A 23746-nucleotide genomic window follows, 5' to 3' on the forward strand; every position below is an offset into this window, starting at 1 on the left:
ACATCCTAAGTCCGAATGAAGGTTCCTTTAAATGACGTCATCCAAGATGGCGACCCTCGAATTCCGATTGGCTGATAGGATTCTATCAGCCAATCGGAATTAAGGTAGGAAAAATCTGATTGGCTGATTCAATCAGCCAATCAGATTCAAGTTCAATCCGTTTGGCTGATCCAATCAGCCAATCAGATTGATCTCGCATTCTATTGGCTGATTGGAACAGCCAATAGAATGCAAGCTCAATCTGATTGGATTTTAGGGGGCTTAGAGTAGGTGTAATTAGTTTAAAATTCTTGTAATCTTTTTTTATTTTTGTAATTTAGTGTTTGTTTGTTTTTGTAATTTAGTTTAGTTGATTTAATTGTAGGTAATTGTAGGTAGTTTATTTAATTAATTTATTGATAGTGTAGTGTTAGGTTTAATTGTAACTTAGGTTAGGATTTATTTTACAGGTAATTTTGTAATTATTTTAACTAGGTAGCTATTAAATAGTAAATAACTATTTAATAGCTATTGTACCTAGTTAAAATAAATACAAAGTTGCCTGTAAAATAAATATAAATGCTAAAATAGCTACAATATAATTATTCGTTATATTGTAGCTATATTAGGGTTTATTTTACAGGTAAGTATTTATCTTTAAATAGGATTAATTTATTTAATAATAAATAATTTATTTCGTTAGATTTCAATTATATTTAATTTAGGGGGGGTGTTAGGGTTAGGGTTAGACTTAGCTTTAGGGGTTAATACATTTATTATAGTAGCGGCGAGGTCCAGTCAGCAGATTAGGGGTTAATACTTGAAGTTAGGTGGCGGCGATGTTAGGGAGGGCAGATTAGGGGTTAATAAAATTTATTAAAGGTTAATAAATATTATGTAGGTGTCGGCGATGTTAGGGGCAGCAGATTAGGGGTTCATAGGGATAATGTAGGTTGCGGCGGTGTGCGGTCGGCAGATTAGGGGTTAAAAAAATGTATTAGAGTGGCGGCGATGTTGGGGGACCTCGGTTTAGGGGTACATAGGTAGTTTATGGGTGTTAGTGTACTTTAGAGCACAGTAGTTAGGAGCTTTATGAACCGTCATTAGCCCAGAAAGCTCTTAACTCCTGACTTTTTTCTGCGGCTGGAGTTTTGTCGTTAGAGTTCTACCGCTCACTTCAGCCAAGACTCTAAATACCGGCGTTAGGAAGATCCCATTGAAAAGATAGGATACTCAATAGGCGTAAGGGGATCTGTGGTATGGAAAAGTCGCGGCTGGAAAGTGAGCGTTTGACCCTTTCCTGACTTACTCTAAATACCAGCAGGTGGCCAAAAGCAGCATTAGGACCCCTTAACGCTGGTTTTGACAGCTAACGCAGAACTCTAAATCTAGGCGATTGTTTTTTGGGGGTTTTGTGCAGCGCAACCCATTGAAGTCTATAGGGAGAAGGAGTTAGCTCAGTTACAATATACAAAGTCCTGAAATTATCATGCCTGAGTCTTTCACTCTCATGCTTTTTACTTTTTTTAATACATGTGCAAATCTGGTTTCGTTAACATTTTAACTTGAATGCAGTTAGCATGCCACTTGTAATCAGGCCCAATATGTGTTACTTTTGTTTAAAGGTTTGTCCCATATTCTTATACATTAGAGTTTGCTCCATGTTAGATTTATATTCACCTTGAGTAGTTTTTAATATTTGGAAGACATTAGATCCTTCTAAGAGAAATCTATAATTAAAAAATAATAAATAAATAATAATAATAAAAAAAAAAAAGTAATACAATTAAAAGTCTGACCAATCAAATCTCGGGTTCTAATACTATAACAAAGTGCGGGAAGTTGTGACCCATAGTCCAATATGTACAAAAGGTTCCTCAAGTATCTTAAAGGGACATGAAACCCACGTTTCTTCTTTTGTGATTTAGATAGAGCAAGTGATTTTAAATAACTTTTCAATTTAGTTCTATTATCAAATGTACTTAATTTTCTTGGTATCCTTTGTTGAAGGAGCACCAACGCACTACACATACACATCCGGTGAACCAATGAAAAGAGGCATATATGTGCAGTTACCTCCCAGTAATGCACAGTTGCTCCTTAACCTACAATACCAAGAGAACAAATTAGATAAAGTGCCAGATTTTAAGTGGAGCGCAAAATATCGCTTTCGCTAAAGTGATATTTGCACTCCACGTTGTAATACCAGTGCACGCAAATGTGTGCTGGTATTCAATGTGTACACAACCTTGTGTTCGCATTGCACGGAAGCATTGCGCTCATGAGAGCGGGCTTCCATAGGCTCCAAATCGAAGTCTCGTTCTTATTCTGTGAGACACGGCATGATAACTCGCGCAGTGCAGGGGGTAAGTTGTGCAGTGATAGGCAGCATTTTTGAATATATATGTATATGAATATATACATATATATTTATGTGTTTATATGTGTATATTCACATATTAACACATAAATATATATGTGTATAAGCATATACTTTACATATATATATTTACTGGGAACACAGAGTTCCAATAGACGGCAACATAAAGGCATTTTTCAGTGCCATTTACTTATAACCCATATAACTACTTTTTGTAGTTATTTTATTAAAAATCTTTATTTTGTAATAAAATATGTTACACTTTATTTTTGGAGCATTTGGGGCACGTTTATAAAATTAACAACAGATCTGATCTTTGGTTAATTTTATGCCCTCTTATTGCTACCGCAAGCACGCTGTAGAAATAACCAGCCCCTTGTCATGGCTGGTTATTTATCGAGCACTCGCAAAAAGGCAAATTTACCCATTTGCGGGTGTGCAATAAATTAGTGCTCCACTTGTAATCTAGCCCAAAATAAATAAACTGGGAAAAAAATATCACATTATCTGTCTGAATCATGAAAGAAAAACACAAAATGGTTCTAAGTTTGCTCTTCAGTGGTTATTTACATGTGTTTAAATTGTGATATTCCCTTTGTTAGTAAGGATCTTGCAAAATGTATAATTTATATTTTTATCCAGGTTGATATATTAGAAATAATAGGGCGCAATCCGATATACGGCGTACTTTTCGGCGCAAGCGAGGTAACCCGCGCCGCCCGTAGTTTCACCTCGCACATTGGAGTAGCCAATATACCCTGCCAGCAGTTGCTAAAGTGCCGTACGTCGGACAAACTAGCGATGTCCAGAAATAAGCGCAAGTACAAATTTCTGGAGTCGCCAGTGACTTACGGCACTTCAGAAACTGCCGGCGCCTAAAAAACTTACTAAACTTTTAAATCTGCCGTAACTGTCTAACACGCCTCCCAAAAATAGCCGACATGTATACCCCTCTATCCGCAATCCCCCCTCTCACTCCTAACAATAAATGTATTAACCCCTAGACCGACAACCCCCCACAACGCAATAAGCCTATCCTAGTATTAACCCCTAAACCGCCACTCCCGGACCCCGCCGCCACCTATATTAAATGTATTACCCCCTAATCTGACCCCCCTACACCGCCGCCACCTATATTAAATGTATTACCCCCTACACCGCCGCCACCTATATTAAATATATTAACCCCTAATCTGATCCCCTACACCGCCGCCACCTATATTAAATATATTAACCTCTAATCTGATCCCCCTACACCGCCGCCACCTATATTAAATATATTAACCCCTAATCTGATCCCCCTAAACCGCCGCCACCTATATTAAATATATTAAGTCTAACCCTAACACCCCCTAACTTAATTATTATTTAAATAAATCTAAATAATATTAATATTACTAACTAAATCATTCCAATTTAAAACTAAATACTTACCTATAAAATAAACCCTAAAATAGCTACAATATAATTAATAATTACATTGTAGCTATTTAAGGGTTTATATTTATTTTACAGGTAACTTTGTATTTATTTTAACTAGGTACAATAGCTATTAAATAGTTAATAACTATTTAATAGTTACCTAGTTAAAATAATTACAAAATTATCTGTAAAATAAATCCTAACCTAAGTTACAAATACACCTAACACTACACTATCAATAAATTAATTAAATAAACTACAATTATCTAAACTAAAATACAATTAAATAAACTAAACTATATTATCAGATTAGGGGTTAATATATTTAATATAGGTGGCGCGGTGTAGGGGGTCAGATTAGGGGGTAATACATTTAATATAGGTGTCGGCGGTGTAGGGGGGTCAGATTAGGGGGTAATACAGTTAATATAGGTGGCGGCGGGGTCCGGGAGCGGCAGTTTAGGGGTTAAACACTTTATTAGGTATTGCGGTTGACAGGTAGATAGACATTGCGTTAGGTGTTAGGTTTTATTTTGCAGGCATTTTAGAGAGTTACGGTGCTCCAATATTTAGCGTAAGGCTTGCTATGCCTGCATTTTGTGGCGAGGTGAAAATGGAGTAAGATTTCTCCATTTTCGCCACGTAAGTCCTTACGCTGTATATTAAATACCAAACTGCGCGTGTTTTGTATGTCATTCTATGGGGAGAAAAACTATGGGCGAAGGCAGAAATATACGAGCGTAACTATGTTACGCCGTATACGTGATACCAAACCCGCACAAAATCTGGCGTCGCCGGCTTCTGCGGGTGATGCTGCATATCGGATGGGGCCCATAGTGCTTAAGTTACAGCATTTATTTGTTTAAAAGCTTTTAAAAGTGTTTTCTAACACCTAGATTACGAGTTTTGCGTTTGTGTTTTAACGCTGAAAAAATGGTAATTTCAGCGTTAAAACAGCACTGCAGCCATTACAAGTCTTGTCGGTATAGCTGTACCACAAGCCTTTTAGCCTGTAACGCAACGTCAGTCCCGCACACTGAAAACTTACGTTTTTTCATGGGACTTCCATTGCGCAGGCATTACGAGTTTTGCGTTGAGGCTAAAAAGCTTGCGTTGCAGCCTATACCAACAAGATTAGTTTCGCAATCTAAAAGCAGTAGTTATGAGTTTTACGCTACAAAACTGTTACATAAAACTCATAACTAAAGTGTTACAAACACCTATAAACTACCTATTAACCCCTAAACCGAGGCCCTCCCGCATCGCAAACACTAAATTAAATTTATTAACCCCTAATCTGCCACTCCCAACATCGCTGCCACTGATAAAAATGATTAACCCCTATTCCGCCGCTCCCTGACATCACCGCCACTATACTAAAGTTATTAACCCCTAAACCGCCACCCTCTCACATCACGAACACTATTTAAATATTATTAACCCCTAATATTCTATCTTCATCCCGGCGGCGTGGAACGGGTTCATCCTGAAGTCATCCGGTGCAGAGCATCCTCTTCATACGGTCGCCGCTATATAGTGAATCTTCAATGCAAGGTATGCGATTCAAAATGGTGTCCCTTGCATTCCTATTGGCTGATTTGATTTTGGAAATACAAATTAGCCAATAGGATGAGAGCTACTGAAATTCTATTGGCTAATTTGAACAGCCAATACAATTTCAGAAGCTCTCATCCTATTCAGTATACGGCGGCGACCGTATGAAGAGGATGCTCCTCACTTGATGTCTTTAGGATGGACCCACTTCGCGCCGCCGGGATGAAGACAGAAGATGCCGCCTGGATAAAGATAGAAGAGGTCGCCTGGATGAATGAAGACTTCTCGCCGCCTGGATGAAGATAGAAGAGGCCGCGTGGATGAAGACTTCTTGCCGCCTGGATGAGAACTTCGCCGCCTGGATGAAGATCGTTCAAGCGATACTTCAAAAACTGTAAGTGGATCTTCGGGGGTTAGTAATAGGTTTTTTAAAGGGTTTTTTTGGGTGTTTTTTTAGTTTAGGGTTTGGGCTTTTCACAAAAGAGCTAAATGCCCTTTTCAAGGCAATTTCCATACAAATTCCCTTTTTAGGGCAATGGTTAGCTTAGGTTTTTTCTAGATAGTTTTTTTTATTTTGTGGGTTTGGGGGTGGGGGTTTGTAATGTTAGTGGGACTTTTTTTGGGTAAAATAGCTGTTTAACTTAGGTCCTTTTAAGGGCTATTGGTAGTTTATTGTAGATTAGGTTTTTTATTTTGTTTTTGTTTTTTTAAATGGGTATTAGAATAGGAATAATTTTTATTATTTTTGATCATTCGTTTGTTATTTTGTGTTTTTTTTTTTGGGTGTGTTTTCATTTTTAGATTAGGGGTTGGGCATTTTATAAAAGAGCTGAATGCCTTTTTAAGGGCAGGGAAAAGAGCTGAATGTCCTTTTAAGGGCAATGCCCATACAAATGCCCTTTTCAGGGCAATGGGTAGATTAGGTTTTACTTTATTTTTATTTTGTGGGTTTGGGGGGTGGAGGTTTTGTTTTGCAGCAAAAGAGCTGTTAACTTTAGGACAATGCCCTACAAAAGGCCCGGGCCTACAAAAAGGCCCTTTTAAGGGACCTTGGTAGTTTATTTTAGATTAGGCTTTTTTATTTTTTTAAAAGGGTATTAAAATAGGAATAATTTTTATTATTTTGGATAATTTCGTTTGTTATTGTTTGTAATGGTAGGTTTTTTAATTTTTTGAATTTTAATGTTTTTATTTTTTGTAATGGTAGTTTTAATTTTTGTAATGTTAGGTTTTAGTGTAAGGCAGCGTAGCTTTTATTTGACAGGTAAGTTTGTATTTATTTTATCTAGGTAGTTATTAAATAGTTAATAACTATTTACTAACTAGTCTACCTAGTTAAAATAAATACAAACTTACCTGTGAAATAAAAATAAAACCTAAGCTATCTACAATATAACTATTAGTTATATTGTAGATAGCTTAGGTTTTATTTCACAGGTATGCATTCAGTTTTAAATAGGTATTATTTAGTTAATAATTGTAACTTTAATATAGCTCTATTTTAATTATGTTAAAGTAAAGGGGGGGTTAGGGTTAGGGTTACGTTAGGGTTAGGTTTAAGGGTTAATATATGTATATTTTTTAATACGTTTTCTTTATTAAAGTTAAATGCGATACATTATTGAAAGACTGTTCACCATGAACATAGGTATGAATAGATTGATACAGAACATTAATTATTAATATAAAACAGATGGGGCAATGGTGATGCCGTCAACAGGGATAGAGAAGTCAGAAGCCGGCGTAGAGCTTGAGGGGGGATAAGAAGGAGCTCAGTCTTGGACATGTTAATCTTTAGGTGGTGAGAGGCCATCCAGGAAGAAATACCAGATAAGCAGTCGCTGACATGAGAAAGGACAGAGGGAGAGAGAGCAGGGGTGAAGAGGTAGATCCAGGTGTCATCAGCAAAGAGGTGATATTTGAAGCCATAACTGTTGATAAGTTTACCCAGTGAAGAAGTATAAATGGAGAAGAGTAGAGGACCCAGAACAGATCCTTGAGGTACTCCAACAGACAGAGGCATTGGAGAGGAGGAGTCGCTGGCAAATGACACAGAAAAAGACCTGTGAGAAAGATTAGAGTGAATCCTGGAAAGAGCAGTGTCACAGAGGCCAAAAGAGCTAAGTGTCTGAAGGAGGAGGGGGTGGTCAACTGTGTGGAAGGCAGCTGAGAGGTCAAGTAAGATGAGTATAGAGTAGTGGCCTATATTTTTTGCAGAGATAAGATCGTTAGTAACCTTGGTAAGGGCAGTCTCAGTTGAGTGTTTGGGGCGGAATCTGGATTGCAGGGGGTCAAGCAAGGAGTTGGTGGACAGGAAGTGGGTTAGGCGATTGTAAACTAGTTTTTCAAGGAGTTTTGATGTTAGTGGAAGCATTGATATGGGGCGGTAGCTTTCAGGAGAATTAGAGTCGAGGGAGGGTTTTTTGAGTATGGGAGTGACTTTTGCGTGTTTGAAAGAAGATGGGAATGAGCCGGTAGATTGAGATAGGTTGAAGGTGTGGGTAAGAGCAGGAGTGAGGGTGGAAGATAGGGACGGTATTAGATGGGAAGGGATAGGGTCGAGTGGGCAGGTAGTGAGGCATGAGGAAGATAGTAAGGAAGAAAGCATTCTCAGTGGCTGGATGGAAGATGTATAGGGTGGCAGAGGGAGTAACTGGGCCTGTTGATGGAATATTGCAGGTTGGTGTTGGGATGTTGCTTCGGATAGTATGTGTTTTGTTTAAAAAGTAGTCTGCCAGGTCTTGAGCACTAAAGACAGATGGGGGGTGGAGCAGCTGGGTAAAGGAGAGAGTTAAATGTGGAGAAGAGTCGTTTAGGGTTTGAGGAAAGAGTAGATATAAGAGAAGAGAAGTAGGTTTTCGTAGCTAAGTGAAGGGCAGAAGAGTATGAACGAAGAATAAACTTATAGTGTATGAAGTCAGGTTCAGAGTGAGTTTTCATCCAGACACGCTCAGCAGTACGGGAGCATTTTTGCAAATAGCGTGTTTGCTGAGAGTGCCAGGGCTGCAACTGACGGCGTGATGTTTTGCGCAACTGGGGAGGTGTAAGTGTATCTAGTGCAGAGGAGAGAGTTTTGTTATAGATCTTTAGTAATTTCATTTAAGAGGGGTTTGTAATTATGTTCAAATATAAAGTTGTCATTAGCTGTAAGGTAAATCCCTAAGTATTAAATTTTTTGCATCTGGATTTTGAGAGGGCTTGTCAAACTGAATTGGCTCATGACCTCTTGTGGACCCTTACGTGTATGGAACAGCTGCTGTAAAGAAATTCTGTGCCCGTGCAGACTGGGGAAACTGCCTGTTCCACCTGACAATGTTCCAAAAATGTAAATGTCCACAGCACCAATGCAGTAAAATGTCTTTATTGACAACTAAGACAGCAACATTTCATGATAGAAATCATGATTAAGTGATTTCTATCACTAAACGTTGCTGTTTTAGTTGTCAATAAAGACATTTTACTGCATTGGTGCTGTGGACATTTACATTTTTGGAACATGACCTCTTGTGGGGTGGAAATGTTTAGAAGTTCTGATTTATGCAAGTTTAAGTGAAAGTTCCAAAGTTTGCCAAATTATTCAAATTCTAAAATTAGGGCCTGAAAGGAGTGTATGATGTTTTTGAGGGATAGTAGAATGTCACCGGCATACATTCACAATTTGTGTTCTATGTTATGTATTTGTATACCCTGAATGGTCTTATTATTTCTAATTCTTTGTGCTAAGGGTTCCAGTGATAGCGCAAATAATATGGAAGACAGGGTACATCCTTGCCTAGTTCCATTCCTGATGATTTTACTAAGGCAAGGCCTATTTGGTCAATGAATAGATAATCAATTTGGGAGTAGGAGCTGTGTGGGTTTGAATAGAAAGTGACTTTTTTTGCATTTGGATGACTTGTTCTCCAGATGTCATGAACGCAGACACTCTGTAGTAGTGTGTTAATGGTTTTGAGGTTCTTTTTAGAAATATAAGAGGATCCACTGGAGGTGTCTAGTTTGGGGTTTAAGGGAGTATTGAGATCTCCTCCCTTTATCAGAATCCCTTTTAAGCAGGGAAGAAGTTTGTCTATTGCTTTTTTAAGGAAGAGGTGTTGATTTGTATTTGGGAGATAAAGATTTACCAATGTGACTGGTTTACCATAAAGGGTTCCCACCAGTATCAGCAATCTACCATCTGTGTCCTTTTCCATCTTTTGTAACTGGAAAGAAATGTTTTGTCTAAATAAAATCCCTACTCCATTTTTTTAAGGGATGAGGAGAAATGGGCTGTTGGGTAAATTTGCTGTGCAATTTAGTTTCTCTTGATTTTTTAAAATGAGTTTCTTGTATGAAGACTATGTCGCTATGTTGCCTACGTAAGTCTCTGGTTAAAAAATATATTTTTTCCGGTGTGTTTATACCTTTTGTGCTTATAGTTAGAAATTGTAGATTTCTCATGTCGTTGGTTAAGGGTTTTAGGGGGTGAGGAATAGAAGGGTAAAGGATATGGGGGGGGGGGTGATTAGATGGGTATAGAACTTGGTTGAGGGCGTGGGATGCCACTATGGAGAAGTGGTTGTGCTGTCAAGAGTAACAATGAATGGGGTAGCAGGTGGATTATATAAGGTTAAGGAATGTGGAATGTACCTGTTAGCACCTCTAAGATGCTTAGATGCGGTTTGGTATACGGTACACAAGTGGAGGGTGTACATCCATTTCACAATGTTAATAAAGCTTATCAAATAGTGATAAAAAAGTTTTTTTTTTAACTTATACAGTTTGTTTCTGTTTTTTCTTTGGAAACTTACTACAAAATGCATAACATGTTCTATAATACACCTATGTAAACTTGTAAACATTATGCTATCAATGGCAACAATTTTAACATAACTATGCATATGTGAATAATAAGCATTATGAGGTTCATTCAGTTTGCACTCTACAAATCATATACTCATCTGTCAATGACTGCAGATGGTATTTGTTCAAATCTTACGGTCCTTATTTCGTCGAAGGAGGTGTCCCTGTACATAACAGTTGATTTGTGTTATCTCCTTCTTCTGTCGAGGTTGTCATTCTCTCAAGGGACATTGAAGTCTGTGGGTGTGATGTATCAGGTGTGAATAAAATGTTCAGGTTGAGGGGGCGTGTCCGAGCAGCGTACCTAACAGGACGCATCTACTATTAGCTCTAAAGGATCTCTCTATAATCCGCCGATTTAAGGGCACCTAACAACGAAAACATCCATATACCTTCACATATAATAGTCACTAAAGCTGTGGTGATTATATTATATCATCTAAGTGTTGTTTTTATGATATTGGAGCTGTAGTTCGGACGATCAAGACCTAAGGCGGCGGCCTGCTAGTAGGTAACGACCTCCCCCGGCTTCTCCGGGTATTCAGTGCAGGCAGCAGGTATCTGCCCTACTGACTTTATCTGTACAATAGCACATCGAGTTACATGTAACTATTTACTTGTGGACTTGCTTAACTGACTTTTTTGAACTCATAGCAAAAAAAAAAAAAAAAAGCGCTTACTGCGCCTAACACCGCATGGTCAAGATGGCCACCTCTGGAGAAGCAGAGGTACAAGATAGCTTCCAAACACGATGGCGCAGGTTTGAACTTTTGTGTCAGCAATTGATCGACAAAGCCCCGTACGAAATACTACTGGAGCGCTTTACCCTAGCAGCTGCTGACAACACTGAAAAGATCTCCCTTGACACAGCTAGCAAACATGAAGAATCTTCAGTAATCATCTCACCTTGTGAACTGCGGAGGGACATGCCGATAGTGGAGATAGCAACTGGCCCACACGCAACAACATCGGATCTGAGGGACCCAATAAAACATGAGATTCCGGACCCACCCTGTAAGCCTGTCTGGCTCCAGTGGGTGAAGGGACATAATCTAATGGCGGCAGCTGGAGGAGGATTCGGGGGGGACCCCCAAGAGGCCGTGGCTAAGCTGAAATTATTGCACACATTAGCGGTTATACCGGGCTCCCTTAACCTACACCATTCACTTCCGGAGGCACCCCAAACAATGATGGACTATCTTCAATTAATGTGTGATCCGGAGATCACATATAATACCCTCCTGCTCCTACAGAGCCACTTTCCTAACGCTCTGTATGGAGACTTGTATAATCCTGCTGGAGTGCTCCCAAACGGGTGAACAAAGCCTGGGGCTTAATACAACTCTGTACTCCAGTCTATAAAGTACAAACATTTATTCAAGTTTTAATGTTGTTGGTGTTCTAGCCATTTGTTTTGTTTGCTGGTTTATATTAGCTGCTTTTCGTGTGTATTGCATGTGGTAATTGGTAACTAAGGTACATTACATGGTTCCACAGGATCGCTTTATGATAATAACATAATAGTTTTGTTATAAATGTCACCGGGTTGCTGTCTCTGTATTAATATCCTAATAATGCTATGCTGATTTGTTTGTTTCCACTGGGGATACGTGGGGGGTCCCTGGGGGAACATATTGAGCAATAAAAGCGCACTTCCGGATAATACTATTTATGCCCATAACACGCCATAATATATATTAGCTCGGTGGTCAGTGGCCAGGGCAAGGAGCGTAGTAGATAATACTTTACATTCCATAAAGTGTTGTGGGCTCTAATATTAATCATATTGCATAAACGGCATGAGCAGAGAGACAGCAATTTACACTCATATATTTCACTTGTGGGCCACATAAGATTCAAATATAAAGCAAACCTGGTTGCTGTAATTAAGTTATTTTGCACTATTAATACTTTTAACTTCCAGGATTGGAATATAAGGGGCAATAATTTTCATAGCACAATGTTGCCACTCTCTAAAACATAAATTATAGAGTATGCTTATTAAACCCTTTTCCAGACTGATGATGGAAGGTTCAGTCCATGATACACTTTCTTGAATATTTAACTCTTTGTGTGCATGTTATACCTTCATATTTTTGTTTTCCTTTTTATTTTATACTCAATATGAACCCCTGGACTCTCTTTAAGATATCAGATAAGGCCCAAGAGCGGTCTGTACTTGTGTTTTTTATTAGGGGCTGGAAAAAAAAAAAAAAAAAAAATGAGGACTATCATTATTTCTGGGCAAGATGTGACTGTTGTATTGCCTTTTCTTTATGATATGTATTGCCTTCTTTATTTGACTTGTATACATTTATTTTTTCCTCAATAAAAATTTAAAGTATAAAATGTTCAGGTTGAATGACTTGTTGATGTTGGCCAAATCTTCTGGTGTTCGGTATATTAAAGTTTCTTCATTTTTGGTAGCGATTATGCTAACTGGGAACCCCCTACGGTAAGAAATTTTATTCTCTCTGAAAACTTCTGTGATGAATTTGAGATCTTTTCATTTTTGGAGAGTGGTGGGGCTGATGACAGGAAAGATTTGTATAGGACATTCGGCATGTGTGATGGGTGCTTTTACTCTGGCGTTTTTTAGAATCTCCTCCTTGTCTAGGTAATTCAAGAAACGGATGATGGCATCCCGTGGAGGAGCTTTTGGGGATGGTTTAGGGCGTAGTGCCCTATGGGCTCTTTCCAAGATCATATCTGGTGCTGATGTTGTACCTTTTAGGGTACAAAATAGGCTTTGAAGGCAACCATTTAGGGCAGAAGGTGTTATAGTTTCTGGCATGCCTCTGATCCTAATGTTATTGCGTCTGTTACGATTGTCAAGGTCCTCTACTTTGTCTAGTATGAAGGAGATAGTTTCATCATGGTCTTGTATTTTTTTAATTGAATGTGAGACGTCTTTGCTTATTGAAGCCTGTATTTCCTCTAAAGTAGAGATATTTGTTCCAAACTGAGTGATATCTCTTTTTAGTTCTCCAAATAATCCCTTGACTTCTTTGATATCATCTTTGGAAGAGAGATTCTTGAGGTCCTCTCTCGTCATGATAGGGTTAGCCTGGAGATTGTGCACTTGTGCAGTTGTGTTTTTTCTGTGAGTCTGAAGCTTCTTCTCCAATTGATGCTTGAGGATTTAGGAATTATTTTATATTTGTTGGCTTCTGTGATTTATCCATTTTGTGATTTTTTTTTACAAGGCATCCCAATATGCAGTAGTTTGTAGAGGTAGCCGAGAGGGGCTCTTGTTTTAGGAGGTGAAGGTTAGGTCAGTGGCAATTTATATGCTTCCTGAGCTTTTATATTTTAGCATTGTTAAGTTATATTTTATGAGGTATTCTGTGATTGCGTCTTTAGTGCGGACCTGTGATTATATTTTAGAGAAGGGGGCATTCCATGTAAGGTCACCACTTTCTGCAGAGGGTTTACTTGGCTCCCAGAAGTAGCAATGCTTTATCAGCAGTTTTTCTACTTTCCTTTTTAAGTTATATTGTATATAGTTAAAAACGGTCAAACAGTCCCAGAACAAGTGAGATAGTTAGGGTTTTCTATTTACTAAGGGCTCTCGAAGCTTGGTTCTATTTAGCTGGTATTATGTTTTGAATAAACTCAACGTGGGACCTTATATACTGGAAAGTATGTGTTATGCCAAGTGGCGTATATTAGTTCAGAGGTGTGGTGGGAAAGTGGTTACCGCTGAGGATGATTTCTGTTAAACCCCCTTATTTACTTTTGACAAGTCCGGTTTAAGGTTCACTTGTCTTTTTGTGCAAACTCCCCCCTTTTATGAGCTGAAACAGTTGGTACTCACAAGATTGTTGTCCTCTGTTATTCTCCGGAGGGGTGCCGGTGCGGCTTGTGGTGTGCGGGAGTTGCGGCTAGTGATTTTGCTGATTGAGGCCAAGGATCATGTGCTGGTGTCTGTGCCGCGTGGTATGTGGGTAAGTGTATTGCAGCTGCAGCCTCACCAAATATTGTTGTTTCTTTCCAGCCCCCTTTTGGAGTCTAAGTGACTATGTTCGGCCGCGGCTACTACTTTGGGCCGTTCACCCGGCTATACGGCTTGTGGTCTGGTCTTGGTTCTGCCCCAGGATCTAATAAGAGTGGAGTTACTGGCACGGGCGGGGTCTGCAAATGGCCTGTCCTCTTATTGCTGTGCTGGGATGTTGTTTGATAGGTTTTTTATGATAATTCCCCTGTCTATCTTCATTGTGGGTGATGGATGTTACGGAGCTCTCTTATTTTGCTGCCATTGCTCTGCACGGCATAGCTCCTCCCCCTAGGGGTTAATATTTTAATTTAGTTTGGCGGTTTAGGGGAGCCAGAGGTTTAGAGGTTAACAGCTTTATTTAATTGCGGCAATGTCAGGGAGCGGAGGAATGGGGTTAATAGATTTATAATAGTGTGGGCGATGTTGGGGTGCAGGGTAATGGGGTTAATAACTTTAGTATAGTGGCGCGATATCGGGAGCGGCAGATTAGGGTTTAATAGATTTATTTTGGTGGCGGCGATATCGGGAGTGGCAGATTAGGGGTTAATAACATTATGCAGGTGGCGGCGATGTCGGGGGCGGCAGATTAGGGTTGTTTAGACTTAGGGTTTATGTGTGTTAGGTTTAAACTTATCTTCTTTTATCCCCATAGACATCAATGGGGTTGGGTTACAGAGTTTTTCGTTCTGCAATCGCAGGTGTTAAGTTTTTAGTTAGTTTTTTTCTGACACACTCTCCCCATTGATGTCTATGGGGAAAGCTTGCACGAGCACGTCAAAACAGCGCTTGTATTTTGTGCGGCATGGAGCTTAAAACCACCATATCGTACGCATAAGCCAGCTGTTTCAAAACTTGTAATGGCTGCGATATAGAGGGTTAAATAATGCAACTTTTGTTGCGTCCGTTAATGTCCCTATAGCGTGCATAACTCAAAATCTAGCTGTTTGAGAATGAGATCACTGCAGACTTCATAGGTTTTGATTCCTGCTAGTACAAGTAGATGTTGGCAATTTTATTTGTTCATTTGATGCAATTTGATCTATTATTATTATTATTATTATTATCGGTTATTTGTAGAGCGCCAACAGATTCCGCAGCGCTATTGACAAAGGCAGAGTACAAAAAAAACAGTTATAGGGATCAAATGGGTAGAGGGCCCTGCCAAGAGTTGCACTGTTGTAGTCAGCTCTTGAGAAGGTGATCAACAAACAGCTGGACTCTTATGCTTACATGCTAGGGGGGTTCAGGGGATATCAATGGAGGAGAGGAACTGGTATAAAGTAAGGTTAGCGTAGGTTGTATGCATCCCTGAACAGTAGAGTCTTTAGGGAGCATTTGAAGCTTTTAAAACTAGGAGAGAGTCTTGTGGAGCGAGGCAGAGAGTTCCACAAGATGGGAGCCAGTCTGGAGAAGTCCTGTAAATGGGAGTGTGATGAGGTGACAAGAGAGGAGGAGAGTAGGAGGTCTTGAGCAGAGCGAAGGGGATGGGAAGGAGAGTATCTGGAGACAAGATCTGAGATATAGGGGGGAGCAGTGCAGTTGAGGGCTTTGTATGTCAGAGTGAGAATTTTGTGTTTGATCCTAGAGGCAAGAGGAAGCCAGTGAAGAGATTGGCAGAGAAGTGCAGTAGATGAAGAGCGACTTGTAAGGAAGATAAGTCTGGCAGAGGCATTAATTAAGGATTGTAAAGGAGCTAGGCGGTAGGTGGGGAGACCAGAGAGGACAGAGTTGCAGTAATCGAGGCGGGAGAGGATGAGAGAGTGGATTAAAATCTTAGTTGTGTCTTGTGTAAGGAAGTATCTAATTTTAGAGATGTTTTTATGGTGGAAGCGGCAGGCTTTAGCCAAAGACTGAATGTGAGGAGTGAAAGAAAGATCTGAGTCAAATGTGACCCTGAGACATTGGGCATGCGGGGTAGGGGTAATGATGGAGTTGTCGACAGTTATAGAGAGATTGGGGGTGGAGAGTTTTGAAGAAGGGGGGAAAATAAGGAACTCAGTTTTGGAGAGATTTAGCTTGAGGTAGTGAGAGGACATCCAGTTGGAGATGTGAGAAAGACAGTTAGTGACACGGGTTAGCAAGGAAGGAGAAAGGTCTGGTGCAGAGAAGTAGATTTGGGTGTCGTCGGCATACAAATGATATTGTAAACCATGGGACTTTATTAGGGAACCTAGTGATGACGTGTAGATTGAGAAGAGAAGGGGACTGAGGACAGAGCCTTGCGGTACTCCGACAGAATGTGGTGACGGGGCAGAGGAGGCCCCAGAGAAGGCTACACTAAAGGTACGGTTTTACAGGTAGGAAGAGAACCACGAGAGGGCTGTGTCACATATGCTGAAAGATTGGAGGGTTTGGAGCAAGAGAGGGTGGTCAACAGTGTCAAAGGCTGCGGACAGATCAAGGAGAATAAGCAGAGAGAAGTGGCCTTTTGATTTTGCTGTAAGTAGGTCGTTGGTAACCTTAACAATTGCTGTTTCTGTGGAGTGATGGGGACGAAATCCAGATTGCAATGGGTCAAGGAGGGAGTTTATTGTAAGGAAATGGGAAAGGCGTGCATAAGCTAGTTTTTCGAGAAGCTTTGATGCAAGAGGGAGGAGGGAAATAGGGCGGTAGTTGGATGGGGAAGTAGGATCAAGGGAAGGTTTTTTGAGGATAGGTGTGACCAGTGCATGTTTCAGCGATGAGGGAAATATACCGGTGCTGAAGGAGAGGTTGAAAGTGTGTGTGAGTATAGGGGTAAGGGTGGCAGAGAGGGAGGGGAGTAGCTGTGAGGGGAAAGGGTCAAGGGGACAGGTAGTGAGGTGAGAGCGCAGTATAAGTGCCGAAACTTCTTCCTCAGTAACAGGGGAAAATGAGCTAAGTTTCAGGTTATGTGGGTTGTGGTTGATTGAGAGCATTTGAGGGTGTGAGGGAATGGAATTATGTTGAGAGCTGATTTCATTTCTGATGGAGTTGATTTTGTTATTGAAGTGGTTGGCAAAGTCTTGAGCTGACAGAGAAGTTGTATTAGGAGGTGGGGGAGGGCGGAGAAGAGTATTGAAAGTGGAGAACAAACGTTTTGGGTTTGAAGAAAGATTAGAGATAAGAGTAGAGAAGTAGTGTTGCTTATGGAAATTAAGGGCAGAGTAGTAGGAGTTCAAGATAAATTTGTAGTGTTGAAAATCAGCTGAACTCCTAGATTTTCTCCAGTGCCGCTCAGCAGTACGGGAACATCTGCGTAGGTATCGTGTCAGAGGAGTATGCCAGGGCTGAGGATGAGTGTTTGATTTCCGAGCTATGGTAAGAGGGGCGAGATTGTCAAGGACGGATGTAAGGGTGGAATTATAGTGGCAGATAGATTGGTCAGGGCATGAAAAGGAGGAGAAGGATGAGAGGAGAGGTTTGATGGAATTAGAAAGCTGTTGTTGATCTAATGACGTAATGCTTCTGTGAAGTTTGGTGTGAGGAGCAGAAGGAGGGAGAGTTGTAGGGGCAAGTAAGGAGATGGTGGTCAGAAAGAGGAAAGGGGGAGTTTGTGAAGTTTGAGAGGATGCATCGATAGCTAAAGATCAGGTCAAGGGAGTGACCATCTTTGTGAGTGGGAGAATCAGTCCATTGTGACAAACCAAAAGAGGAAGTGAGTTGCAGAATTTGTTTTGCAGAGGAGGCAGTGGGATTGTCAAGAGGGATGTTGAAGTCACCAAGAATGAGGGAAGGGGTGTCTGAGGAAAGGAAATAAGGTAGCCATGCAGCCAAGTGATCTAGAAATTGAGTTGAGGAGCCAGGAGGACGGTATATGACTGCGACACGTATAGAAAGAGGAGAGAATAAGCGAATCATGTGGGTTTCGAATGAAGAAAATGTGAGGGAAGAGATGGGATGTATTTGTTGAAAGGTGCAATGAGAGGAAAGTAAAATACCTACACCACCTCCTTGTCTATTACCAGACCTAGGAGTGTGGCTGAAGTGGAGACCACCATGTGACAGAGCAGCAGTGGATGCTGTGTCTAGGGGAGAGAGCCAGGTTTCTGTTAGGGCCAGAAGGTTGAGGGAGCGGGAGATGAAGAGGTCATGTATAGAAGTGAGTTTGTTGCAAACAGAGCGAGAGTTCCAAAGTGCAAGGGGAAGTGGCTTTTGATGCAAGAGGAATGTGAGTAAGGTTGTCAGAGTTTTGTTTTTTGAGTCTGTGGGATGGTACACATGGATGTGCACGGCTAGGCAGTTGTTGGGGACCAGGATTAGGGGAGATGTCGCCAGCAGTTAGTAGAAGCAAGAGGGAGAGTGACATAAGATGAGATACAGATTTGCAGTAGTGTGACTGCTTTTGAGACAAGGTGCAGGGGGGAGAGATTGCAATGCAATAATTAATTTTTGATCCATAAATTAAAAAAATACTTGAATGGCTTTTTAATTTGTTTCTAACTGATAAAGCTGGTGCTTAGCACCTCTTTAGAATAATATTGCACATTATTGTAAATACTGTAGGTTAAAACAATTTCAGTGATATTTGACATCAGCTTAAAGTGAAATGATAAAACTGCCCTAAATATGCATTGAAATGTTATCATTTTATGGGCCACATTGCGAGTGGAGCACAAAATTGGGCTTTCAAAAGTGCAATATTTGCACTCCACTTGTAATACCAGTGCACGCAATTGTGCACTGGTGTTTCAAGTAGTCGCAATGCAAATGCGAGCTCGCATTTGCATTGCATGGAAGCTTTGCGCTCAATAGAGCGTGCTTACATAGGCTTCAATGGGAGCCTTGTTCTCATGCCGTAAGACACGGCATGAGAACTAGCGCAACGTAGGGAATAAGTCGTGCAGCGGTGGGCAGCATATTGTTAATATATATGTATATGAATATTTACATATATATTTATGTGTTAATATTTGTACATACACATATTAACACATAAATATATATGTATATAAGCATATACATTTATATTTACAGGGAACACACAGTTCCCCATAGACCGCTATGTAAAGGCACTTTTCATTGCCGTTTTTTTTTTTCAAACACTCCACACCCGCCAAATTTAAACCCTAAAAACTGCTTTGCATGGTTATTTTTTATATTACAATGCTACATTTCTTTTTTTAATAAAAAATTACAATACACTTTAATTTTGGGCCAATTGGGGCACTTTTTGAACATTAACCAGACATCTGATCTCTGGTTAATTTTCGGAGTGTTTATTGCTACCACAAGCTTGCGGTAGCAATAACCAGCCACTTGTTATGGCTGGTTATTTATCGCATGCCCGTAAATAGGCGTGCAATAAATTAGCACTCTACTTGTAATCTATTCCTATAATCTGTTCCTTCTGTCACCATCTCTCTGTCCCTTTCTTGTCTTTTTTGTGTCCTCTTTATAGCGCTGTGGAATTTTTTACTGAGCTACAAATAATTATGATAATAATAGTAATAATGTATACTTTTAAGGCTGAGCGTGATGTCTTGTACACATTCTTAACACAAATCAGAAGAGAAGTAGAAATCTGACTGAACAGCAAGCAATAGCGCAGGGAATAATTGTGTATTAACATTTATACATACATTTTAAACTCATAGCAAATTGGAAATGTGTTGTAATAAAAATGTTCATGCAATAGGAGGTAATAGTTCAAATCAAGCTTGAAATCTGTTGCATTTACACATTTCTCAACACATTACCATAAATATGTGCACTTGCTAGCCTACCTTAAAAGCAGAAAATAAACAGTAAAAATGAACACAATAAACAATAGAATACTTAATTTTCTGATAAAACATGGTTAAAAAATGTAATGAATTTAAAGGTCTCAAATTTTATAGAATTTAGTTCTTGTTAATTTCTCTGAAAAAAAATATTTTGTTTAATTAAACAAATTGCTTATCTTTCTGCTATTAACATATAATTATTTTATATGATGCTCTGTAACCCTTTCTCACACAAAGGTATAATTTTATAACTATATTCGTTCATTTTAGTAAAATAAAATGTATTAAACTTTGTGAAATGCTATTTTTTCCTTACAAAATTGTAATTTTATTTATTTATTTAAATTTTAAGGTAAATTGTAGCAGATTTCTAAACACATTGCAATAAAAATCCATAGAACTGTAAAATTGCTCTGTCTGTGGAACATAAACTATTCAAAATGCCAGGATATTTTTTTTCCCATCGTTTTGTAATCTTACCTGCTAAGAACCTTATCTTCATAAAACCGCTGAGTTCCTGAGTAAATATTCTGCCACAGATTTAAATCTTCAGGGGGATTTGATGCAAGTGGTTGCAGGATTTTACGTCTCAGGAGTTCATATCTAAAACAAAAGACAAGCAGAGAGCTTGGATTATCTCAACTAATATTATTAAACAAAAACAGGGGTTTTCAAACATTAGTTTGTTTTTACAGCTGCAAAATTGCTCAGATAAACATGTTTAGGTTTAAAAACTTATTTTGCAATTTAAAATGTCAGTGCTTAAAAAAACACATTAACACAGAAACATATCCCAGAGGTTTTATCATGAAAACAGAATCTGCAGGGGAGGCTACTGCATCTTAATACCACAATGAGAATAGTTTGTAACAGATTTAACGGTGATAAAATAATCATTTATAAAATAATGAATCAATAAAAGGAAATATACAATAATTCTGCTTGAGCTTTAATAAAGGTACAGCTTTTTTCCAATCTTCTTGGGACCCCAAAATGTTTGTATTTCAGAATAGTTTGAATTGCACAATGTTTGTATATTTGCATCTGAACAATGTGACAACTTGTAGAGGGGTTGGGACCTAATGTAAACAACAGTATCTAATGTCAATTCAAGGTCAGAATTAAAATGTTATTATTCAGATAGGACATGACATTTGAACAACTTTCAAATTTACTTTTATCATAAGATGTGCTTTGTTCACTTGGTATTCTTTGTTGAAAGCTAAACCTAGGTTGGCGCATATGCTAATTTCTAAGCCATTGAAGGACGCTTATTATCTCAGTTTATTTTGACAGTTTTTCACCGCTAGACAGCTCTAGTTCATGTGTGCAATAAAGATAATATTGTGTTCTCTACCCGGGAAGTTATTTATGAGTCAGTACTGATTGGCTAAAATGCGAGTCTGTCAAAAGAACTGAAATAAGGGAGCAGTCGGCAGAGGCTTAGATACAAGGTAATTACAGAGGTAAAAAGTATATTAATATTACTGTGTTGGTTTTACAAAACTGGGGAATGGGTAATAAATGGATTAACTATCTTTTTAAACAATACAAATTCTGGAATAAACTGTCCCTTTAAGTAATATTTGCATGGCATAATACAACTTATACATGCAGGCTAAAAGTAATTTTATATCATTTGTAATACTTTTGTATACATAGTACCATCAGACAGGTATTAGCTGTGTTAAATAAATATAGACTAGCATTTACATTTTTAGAATACAAAAAAACAAACCAAAGATGCAGACAAAAAAGTTTGTGACTTACTGGTGGGGGAAAATTGTAATTTGTAATATTTTTTTAAAAATAAATATTAATGAAAATGTCTGGATTTTGGAATGGAACACCAGATAGGGTGAATTACACTGCAAAGCAGACAATTCTGAAACTCTTCGAGCAGAAGATATAGCTACCAAAAACAAAGCTTTCCAAGATAACAACTTAATATCTATGGAATGGAAAGGTTTTACTTCTAAGTAGAAAAACACAACCAAAATGAATAGAATCATCAATTAGTTGCTTTCTAGAAGCACAAGTAATTTTGTCTTCTGACTAATTCAAGGATACAGTTAACAACAGTGTTTCTCAGACTTGTTGAATATGAAGATGGTTATAATTTTTTCATATGTTAACTTATTTAGAATTGTGATTTTACAAATTCTTATTATGTTTTCACAATTTCTGTGTAACAAATTAGGGTCATACTTTGTATATCTATGTGTATTGTTACAAATTACACTAAACTTTGCATTTCTTCTATTTAAAAAAAAAACTGTCAGCTTCAGTTTCCCATAGAGCTTCATTACTTTCTATGGGGCAGATAATCAAACATTCTCTAGTTTGGAGAGAAATTATCATGCACACTTCACAGGGGCTGAACTCACTAAATTTTCTAAGAAAAAGGTGCGGAACCTGGAAGTCCCAGAGAGATGAGAGATGCCTTCCATAGAAAAAAGCTCTCTGGATACAAAGTTTAAAATCTGAGAGAGAAGGTAACTAGAGAACATCTGGGGCTGATAAAGGTTCGGTTTGCACCAATTACAAATTAAAATGGACTATTTTCACTACAATGTAACTTGCTTTTTTCTGTTTTTTTAGTATATACTACTTTTTTGTTAAAATAAGTGTATTGTGAATTTTAAACAAACTTTACATGCATAAAGCTGACGAGATAAGGCAGTGAGACCAGTTTGTTTAAAATGCTTAGAAAATTTTACAAGACTTGCAAGAGAGCTTCAGACATACCCTGGGAACTCCCTGTTCATCCATGTCCCTCCCACTTTCTGAAACTGTCAGTTTTAGTTTTACAATGGAGAAAAACAGAATTTATGCTTACCTTATAAATTACTTTCTCTTGTGGTGTATCCAGTCCACGGATTCATCCTTACTTGTGGGATATTCTCATTCCCTACAGGAAGTGGCAAAGAGAGCACACAGCAGAGCTGTCCATATAGCTCCCCCTCTAGCTCCGCCCCCCAGTCATTCGACCGACGGTTAGGAGAAAAAGGAGAAACCATAGGGTGCATTGGTGACTGTAGTTTTAAAAAAAACTTTAACCTGACTTAATTGCCAGGACGGGCCATGGACTGGATACACCGCAAGAGAAAGTAATTTATCAGGTAAGCATAAATTCTGTTTTCTCTTGCAAGGTGTATCCAGTCCACGGATTCATCCTTACTTGTGGGATACCAATACCAAAGCTTTAGGACACGGATGAAGGGAGGGAACAAGACAGGTAACCTAAACGGAAGGCACCACTGATTGCAAAACCTTTCTCCCAAAAATAGCCTCTGAAGAAGCAAAAGTATCGAATTTGTAAAATTTAACACCACATTCACTTTACCCTCCCGTGGAGATGCCCTACTGCTAGAGCGGCAAAGAGGATGACTGGGGGGCAGAGCTAGAGGGGGAGCTATATGGACAGCTCTGCTGTGTGCTCTCTTTGCCACTTCCTGTAGGGAATGAGAATATCCCACAAGTAAGGATGAATCCGTGGACTGGATACACCTTGCAAGAGAAATGCAAAGTGCAATGTAATTTGAAAAAAATACCCAGAAATATAAAAAGTATGATCCTAATTTGTTAAAGTAACACAGAAACTTTTCAAAACATAATCAGAATTTGTAAAATCACTGCTCTAAATATATTAAAATAGAAAGTGCAAACCATAAATGTAATAATTCTGAAAGGACCCAATCTTAAGTAATATAAAAACAGAATTTATGCTTACCTGATAAATTACTTTCTCTTGCGGTGTATCCAGTACACGGATTCATCCTTACTTGTGGGATATTCTCATTCCCTACAGGAAGTGGCAAAGAGAGCACACAGCAGAGCTGTCCATATAGCTCCCCCTCTGGCTCCGCCCCCCCAGTCATTCGACCGACG

General features: G+C 39.0%; 1 protein-coding gene across 1 annotated transcript in view; it reads right to left on the minus strand.

Annotated features, from left to right (window-relative positions):
* USH2A (usherin) overlaps positions 1–23746 on the minus strand; it is a 2188359-nt gene that overhangs the window by 879343 nt on the left and 1285270 nt on the right. Inside the window, exon 42 of the mRNA XM_053712759.1 lies at positions 20336–20458. Coding sequence (XP_053568734.1) covers positions 20336–20458 — 123 coding nt within the window. The remainder of the gene's footprint in view (positions 1–20335; positions 20459–23746) is intronic.

The sequence above is a fragment of the Bombina bombina genome, chromosome 4 (assembly GCF_027579735.1).
Source record: "Bombina bombina isolate aBomBom1 chromosome 4, aBomBom1.pri, whole genome shotgun sequence".
Taxonomy (NCBI): Eukaryota; Metazoa; Chordata; class Amphibia; order Anura; family Bombinatoridae; genus Bombina; species Bombina bombina.